The 8725-nt window shown below is 37.8% G+C and overlaps 1 protein-coding gene across 2 annotated transcripts; it reads right to left on the bottom strand.

Moving 5' to 3' along the window:
• Positions 1-2268: 2268 nt before the first annotated feature.
• Positions 2269-6906, bottom strand: LOC306821406 (uncharacterized protein). 2 transcript variants are annotated; one of them, XR_013778789.1, is made up of 2 exons: positions 3448-4101; positions 2269-2696 (listed from the first exon to the last, which is right to left on the bottom strand). XR_013778789.1 is itself a non-coding variant. In XM_079339805.1 (2 exons), exons 1-2 carry the CDS (start codon positions 6842-6844, stop codon positions 2370-2372), a joined length of 669 nt encoding a protein of 222 aa, XP_079195931.1. In that variant the 5' UTR covers positions 6845-6906; the 3' UTR covers positions 2269-2369. The 2 variants fall into 2 exon arrangements, 1 of the variants encoding a protein (XP_079195931.1); XM_079339805.1 differs by lacking the exon at positions 3448-4101 and adding an exon at positions 6503-6906.
• Positions 6907-8725: the final 1819 nt, after the last annotated feature.

The following is an 8725-nucleotide window of genomic DNA, read 5'->3' as shown; positions in this document are numbered from 1 at the left end:
CATAAGGATTGTATCCAATTTGCCTACACCTCATCATAGTATTACATTAAAATCCTTTAGTCACACCAACTAAACATTACCTCACACCTAGAAAGAAACTGTAGCAGCTCGGAGGCTACAGTAAACTGCATTACATGGATCATTGGTATTAGTCCTTTTGTCAGGCTTCTCTTCTGCTCTTTGCAAAAATCTCTCTCTCTCTCTCTAATAGCTCAGAGCTGACCAGGATCATATGACTGGTTTCTTGCAGATCTGTAAACTCCTTAGCCATTTACTGGCTGTGTTAATAATCACACAATCAGCAAAGAATTCGAGAGCAAAACTGCTTCTGCCTGCATGTTATCTATCTATATCTTATTCTTGTTTCTCTCTCTGTTGACCTGACCGTGCATGTTTCAAAATGCATTTAAACTGTATGCTTTTAAATACATAGTTTTTTAACCATCTTTTTCTTTCTCTACAACCATTTTGCGATCTAAAGAGTAACTTCAAAAGTACATTATTGTTTCAACTTCAGGTTTGATTGAATGTAACTTTTTAAGGCTTAACATATTATTGCCTGTGTGTATATCACTTTACATTTAATTGATCTCTGAATGTTTGAAATGGAAAAAATATATATATTATATTGTTGCAAGAGACAAGGAGAGGGAGCTCTATGTAAGGCTACATACTGCCTAATTTAACATACTATATATATATGAAAAAGATCATTTTATTTTAAGTTTATCTGTGCATATATATATATATATTAATTTTTTTTATTTTTTTTTATTTATTTTTTTACACACCTTTCTCCTTTTTTTCTGTCTCGTCTAATCCTATTCCCACTGAACCACACCTAAACAAACACACCAGGAAACCCCACTTCCAGGGTGGTATGTTTGTACCACATGACGTGTATTCGTCACTGTTGGTACACGCCCTTCAGCATAACAGACAGCTGCAGGAACCAATCAATATTCTTCACCGTAGCCTGGGCCTACCAATAGGAGTGTGATGCTATTCATCATAGTATATCCATCCTTTCATTCTGCAGCATTTGAGCCATGTGATGCTATGTTACAGATTTGTATGCAATGATTTACCATGTAAATACATGGTCGATTTAAGTAAAAAGTATGCAACAAAATTAAATTCTCTTTTTTATAATCTTCTCATGTGGTACTACAAACAGTAAGGATAGCATAAACTATTATTTTACACACAATCAACCCATCAACCCTATGAACATGCATCTCTTATGCATTTGCATCTCACCTCAGGCAGTAGCAGGCACAGGTCCTTATTTATGCAGCATGTCAGCTCTGTCGTGTGGTCCAAAAAAAAAAAAGACAAATGTAGTCTCTGGTCCAGTATGTAGACTGTGAGGCAATGACTTGGTGGAAAGAGTTCAAGATGGGCATGATCTACTTCCTGGAAATATGTACAGTCCAAGCCTTAGTGGAACCCCTGTTATATATTCTTGCCATATGATCTATCTATCTATCTATCTTTGATGTTATCTAGAGGTGCTGCAAGGCTGTGAATGAAAATAAGCCTCTGTAGTTCTGAAGCAGTAAGCCGCTACATGCTCTGGAGACATCACCGACAGAAACCACAACCATCACCCCACACAAAACCCAATGACAGAGCAAAGAGCCCGAGTAAGGGGGAGGGGTTTGGGAGTTACACAGCAAAAGGAAGGGAGGGGAGAGAGAGAGAGGAGTGTGATACTAGAGCAAGCACTCACACACAAACATACATAAATACAACCCCACCCAACCTATTTTACTGTTTATATGAATGAGATACATGAGGATATCAAAGAAAACACAAGGGTCAAGCCGCTTGTTGCCTACCTGACTCTAAATTGAATGGTGAGCAAGGAGTTTGTGTGTGAAATGACATTGCAGCTAAGACAATGAAATAGTCACTGCAGCTTGAATGCACTTTATGGAAATAAAAGACAAAATATTTTTAGCCAAAAGTTAACCCCTATGGATGAAACGTTGAACCATCATATATTTATAAATATTTGTTTGTCACAAACATAAAGTAAAAATAACATGTGAAAGATGAAGAAGACATGTACATACATTGAGTGAGCACGGTGAACTCTTCAAAGGAATAATAAGCAGGCAATGTTGATTAGTTACTCTTAACTCTATAAATGCAGTGACTTCACCTTCTCTCATGAGATGAAGCTCTTCATACAATAATAAATCATGGAGATCTACATATTAATATACATCAATAACACTTGTGTATCACAAAGACATTAAGTATTTACAATGGTTTAGAAATTCTATTGACAAGTTTAAATGTTGATTATATACAACAATAAGCCCTTCTAACACTTATAAAACACACTGCTTTTACTTCAACATTTAGTCCTCAAACTCTGCAGCATAAAGAATTTGCTGGAATTTCATCCGCACCTCCATTCTCCTTTTTATAGTGAGCCTCTTCAGTGAGGGTAGAAGGCTGAGCAGAAACAGTTCGTCTTCATCTTTGAGGCCAGAGAGGGCCTCTGCAGAGTTTGTCTCTGTATTCGCTCGTCTTTTACGGTTTAGAGAGACTCCCATCTCCTGGTCGCTGTTTTGACTGGGCTCAATCAGGGAAAAGCTTGTACTAACAACAGGTAGAGGGCCATGCTGCTCCTTCTCATTTTTAACTTCTAGCTCCTTCTCCTGGTCGTCACCACTTCCAGCTCCCTGTTTGGCACAAGAACAGCATAACGCATTAAGCGTTATCACAGCACTTACAATAATCCTACACTTCTTTGGAAATCACAGACAACAAGCAAAAAACTCAAATACAAAAATGTTGTACGTTAAGCTAGACCCTTGACAGGTAGGCCTAAATATTACTGGAAAATATAACGTGATGTGTACTGTAATGCAAATGACAAATAAACTGCAATAAAGTCAGCACATGATATGTTGAGGTAATTAAGACAACATAATCACAACTGTAAGAAAAAAAAACAATCTAAATGAATTTCTGTAGCTAATTATATTTTAAATGAATATTTAAATCAATTTATTTTACACTTTAAAATTGTTTCCATATAAAGCTTCAGAGGAACTGTCGGTTTGAGAATATTTTGTTAACAAAAAAACTTCAATCTATTTGCTTTTTTGTCCTTTAAATGTGTAAGTATTTTTTTTCTAATACAAATAAACAAAAATAAACAAAAGTTTGATGCCTCAAATGTATTGCTCATCTCAATCGTTGCCAGTGAATTAACTCCTCACAGAAGCTTTAATATGTTAAGGTCCGAGTGAATTTTAGCAGTCTCTTAAGTTGGAAATCAAATGAATGCAACAAAATGGACTTTATCATCTTGGCTTTTTTTATTTTATTTTTTTATCTCACTAAAACACATTGAGGGGCTCTTGTTTTGGGAGATAATGCTGTTGCACATGAAGAAACTTGCAGGAGTGCATGAAACAAAGGACTCACTGGTGTCCGCTGATCTCCGTCTAATGCGACATCATTTGCACTTTTCAACAGTTCCACTTTATTTCTCTCAGTCTCATACAGGTCCTGTATGCGTGACACGACTGTTCCCTGCGATGGTAGGGCATATAACTGGTCACAACTTGCCAGCCTGAGGACGTCCCTTAGACCACAGTCTTCCACAATGTCAACTGGCCTGCAGTCAGTTGCAACCCATTTAGCAAGCGCTGTAGTTAACCTGTCCGACTTGGTGTCATCCACAGGTGTGTATCTGTTGGTCGGCTGCACAATGGGGGCCTGCCAGCTTTGGTACTGCGGCTGCCCTCCGACATGATTCGCTGCCTTTGTGTGCTTGGCTCGTAGATGGTACCTCAAGCTGGTTGTACTTCGGTGATATTGTAATTCCTTTTTACACAAAATGCATATGACTTTAGACTTGTCAATTGTGCCGCCAGGAAGTATTTTAAAGTTAAATGCGCCGTTCAAAACCGACAAAGTGTCGCTATTTTCCATCACCAGCAGAGAAAGATAAAAAAAGCGGCAATAGGAATTCTTCTTCTCAGGAGTATAAAGGCGGTTGGCATCATAAGTTTGTTTCATTGGCGTCACCTACTGGATATGATTAGCTTCACACAGCGCCACATTTAAGTTTCGACCCTTTTCATATCCTACACCTTTTGGGCTTACGCCAGTCTTTCCAATCTCCCCAGTGATCACTTTTTGCTTCACATCCCCTCAATGTCCAAAAAAGAAGGACCCCTTCAATATCAGACAACTACTTTTTTAGGCTACCTGCCTGATAAACATCACCCATCCTCACCTGAGAGATCTGAAATGATCAGAAAAAAATATTCCTACACCTGAGAGGAGCTTTCTCATATGGCCTAACTCTCCATCTAAATGCCCCGTTTCAACCGGATAAACTATCCCCCATAACTCTGGTCTTTTTGAGGAACTAGATGTGTTTCCAACAGACCAGGGTAGAATTGTAGTTTTGGGGTAGAAGTTTAACCCTAAAAAAACCCTGCTAGTGGTTATGTACTTTTTGAAGGGCAAGGGACATTTGACAATAGGTCATGCAGCCCCTGCAGAGCTGAAAGTTTTTGATTGGTCAGTCACAGCAGGGTGTTAGATCACTTACTATGTTTAAAAGACTGCAGCTGAAAGCCCATTGTTTTTACCAATACCTATATTTTATTCTGAATGTTACATTTATAAAATGATACAAAACACATTATTGTAGATTAGACTAAGTATGACTTTAAGAACAAATTAACTAAACTACAAAAATAAATACAAAAGCAAACAACAGAAGAGGTTCGATCTGGATTTGAAACCTTTATCATTGTTTTAATCTCGTCAACTTGTTTAGTTCTTTTTTAACTGTATTTTAAGTAATTTACTTATTCTTGGAGCTAAAACAACAATTTGACTTCTACATAAATGATTTGTGTTTGTATGAAATAATGAGGGATTTGTGTACTTTTTCTTTCTTTATTCTCGATTAAAAATCTTTAAATAAAATATATTCTAACTTTGGTGACTGAAAAACAATTTCAAAATGCTCCCTCCAAAGATTTGTGTGTTCACAATTTAAAAAATCTGATGTTCGCTTTAAATGTCATAATCACAAAAAATACTTTCCTCCAATAATACCTTGAAGACATTCATTTCAGAGGTTAATATCAATACTCTTCCCGAAAGGTGTGTCTTGGTGAAATGTGTGGAGTGGCTCATTGTTCATTCTTCTAACATTTTGATTAGTCTTCTTTTCTTTAATGACACTAATCACAGCACTCACCTTATTTTCATTGTTAATCAATGAAGTTGCAAAGCAATACAGCCTGATTTGCATAAACTTTCCAGAACTTCAGACAGTGGTGGAAACACAGATAACCGTGGGCATCAGGAACCTTTAGTTCCTTAAAGAGACGTCCATGATCCTTTTAGTTGGGGGCCCTTGGTTGAAACAAGGCTATAAGCAAACAGACAAGGATTCCTCCTTCTCATCTTCCCAAAATTTAGATGGGCCTATTCTGTGCAGTACACTACTTCTTAAAGGGATACTTCACCAATTTGCATGAAGCTTTGTATCATTAGAAACATGGTAGTAGTGTTGAATGGTCTGAGACGAGAAAAATATGTTTTTCTTTGCCTGGAAGTTTTCTTCACTTTTTGCATCACCTGAAGAAAACTTTCAAGCAAAGAAAAACAATTTTTTCTCGTCTCAGGACAAAATGAGGGTTGGATTCACGACCATTCAACACTACTACCATGTTTCTAATGATACACAGCTTCATGTAAATGTGTGAAGTATCCCTTTTAAACAGTCAGAAATGCCTCTACCTCTACTGTTAGAGGCAAACCCCACCCAACTCCTTTCTTCATACCTCTGCTTCAAATGGGAGGAAACACGATACACACAAATAATCTTTTCCAAATATGCATTTTCAGGGCTTTTTCTCTCTGACGCTTAGATTGATATTTACAACAACACCTCTAGTGATGATTGATGTTATTCCCCCACACATTTTCTCACCATGTGTGGATGATCTAAACTCCTCATTTTTCAGTCACGATTCTTGTACCCTCTTGTAGGCTACTTCCTATTTCACGCCTAGACTTTTACTCAAACTTCATTTCCAACCTTTGGCCAACAGGGCACACAGAGCAGCAAATGAAGCAACTATACTAAAAAGTGTTGATCTTTCTCCAAGTTTCTAAAAATGATACAAAAAAAAATTGTAGGCTACTATTTGTGATGTAAGAGCTACTCTGCCACCTCATATAATCGTGTTCACCATCTTATTCAACATAAAGCTTTTATTGTGAAAATAACCGGATATTGATGTAGGTGAGTAAAGCTGCACCTTGTCTATATACTATTTAGCATTAAAGAAATAAAGAGCCTATAGTAGGCTATGTTGCTGTTTTGTCAAAGGGTCTTAAACCTTAAGTGCGGATGTCAACCCAGATAGGCTACAATACAAGCTTCTAACATGAACGATAACATACTGTAATAAAGACATTTTAAATAAGTAACAGATGGACAACAAACCTCGTCGGTGTCCCCCATACCGGCTCCACCTCTGGGTTTGACATGAGCACTGAGCCAGGCTAACTGGTGGTACAGAGCTGGGACAGGCCTCTCCACTGGGTTCTCTTCGTCTGTCAGGGGAGGAACACTTCTCTTCGCCATTCGCTTCTTCGCCTTACAGAACTTGTCGCGTAAGTTTTTCCATTTCAGCTTCACCTCTTCCTCAGACTTCCCCATGCTTCCTGCTATTTCTTTCCATGAGAAATGGCCCTTATGATTGTCTTTGTAGTCCCGCCGTGTCTGGTCGTACAGATTGGGATGGTCACGTATCAGGTCCGCCAGCTTCTTCTCCATACTGTTCATTTTTCTTTCATGTGCGTTTACTTCGCCGCGAAGTCCTGTCGCCGGCAGGTGACGAACGAGGTTCGCCGGCAGAAGGAAGTACAAATGCCTATTCATTCAAAATAAAAGCTTTTAGTTTCTTTTCCATCCATCCAGACATTTTTTACTTAAAAGTAAAACAAAATGTGGCGCCACATAAATGTGTAGCTTTTAGACCCCTGTAGCCCTACATATGCCTCCTTCTGTCTTACCATCTCTCATTTATCTCTTTTTTTTATCCTCATTCTGTCTGTATTTGTTGTATCTGTCCATCACTTCTTCCTCTCTAAATGCGGACGTATTTGTCTTTGTTTTTAATGTAAAGCATTTGGAAGCAGTTGTTTTTAAATGTGCTATATAAATAAAGTTATTATTGTTGAAGTTATTATATTTAACAAGCTATTATTGCAGTACATTTACAAGACCTTAAGTTCCCCCCACGGTGACTTTTATTCAGTGTAGCCTATTGTGTTACCTGCATGCAGACACAAGATGGCGTATTTGCTTTAAGTTTTTTACCTCTACTTTCAGGTTTGTCATCGTTTAGGCAGTGTTGTGTTGAGAAGATGTTCACCAAAACACAAACCCTGGGTTCATTGGCACAAAATACAGTTTTAGACCTAAGTGTTATTAAGGCCTCTTCTACACAATGTGAATGGACTGGAAATTATGTATGTGGCGTAGTGTGGGTCGTCAATGTCAGTTATTATGGGACAAGAAGGCTATTGTCTTTTCCTTCTACTTTAGATTCAAAGTGTGCTGAAACAAAGTAGTGGTTTTCGACAAAAGTGATGCTCATGGTACATCCTCACAATTAGCATAACTGCAATTAGGCGGTGGATGGCTTTTAAAATGTGTTTTGGATACATTATAGATGAACTTTGTAGATTTGGTAGTGAAGTTTGAAGGTTGGAGAAGAGAAACAATTCTGATCTAAATCCACAAACTTTATTCAAAGGAAAAAATGGGTCCCTGGACACTGTTTGGAGCTAAAAAGCTAACAGGAGAGTTACGGTTTCACTGTGTGTTTCTGTTTGCCTTCAAACATTGATCCAGGGAAAACATTTTCTTCTGAGGACAGTTTGTGTATGGAGTTATGAACATATATCACAGAATCTGTACATTTCTCCAACTTTCAAATTTCTCTACCAAAACTCCAAAGCTTAGAAAATAGCCTAACTTTGAAAATTAAACTGTTCTTAATTGTAGGCCTATATGATTTAAGTATATGATTTATTTAAAGTGTAAACTGCTCAAGGGTTTCCTTTTTCAGCATGTATTTTAGATCATGTCATTAAATGAGACCTGATATAATCCTGCAACCTTTTTACACTGAGCATTGGATCTTGTGGTTGGATTGATTATCAAAGGCCAGAATTCAAATGAAGGCTAATTTGAATTGTTTTTAAATGGTAACCACATGAAGACTCCAGTCAAGTGTGATGAGTACTTACATAGCTGCATTGAGTTAAATTTACATGTGAAGGCCTTTATGGTGAGGAGTGACTGATCAAACATGGTCTCCGCTGGAAGCATTCTAAGTGTCACCTCCCTCACACACAGATTACAGGGACAGCACAGACGATGACAACATTTAGAAGGACGTCAGCTATTATCAGAGGGATATCATAAGGATGGCACACCCAGTGTCAGTGTCAATTACTGTACAAGTGACTTGACGACTCACATGGTGTCATGCTAAAATGTGTGATAGAAAATTCTCCCAGTTTAGTCTGTATTAAAGTCTACCGAAAATAGAAAAGCACACAAATGGAGGATATTACGAACATTTGCTTTTTCTCATTTTATATTCCCATACCACAAGAGAGCAGTGGAGTCTTTGTCTTTCTTCCTAACCAGCAG

Source organism: Symphodus melops (genome assembly GCF_947650265.1).
Source record: "Symphodus melops genome assembly, chromosome: 3".
NCBI classification, from domain to species: Eukaryota; Metazoa; Chordata; class Actinopteri; order Labriformes; family Labridae; genus Symphodus; species Symphodus melops.
The sequence above is the reverse complement of the archived record's forward strand: the minus strand, read 5'-3'. Positions and strand labels throughout refer to the sequence as shown.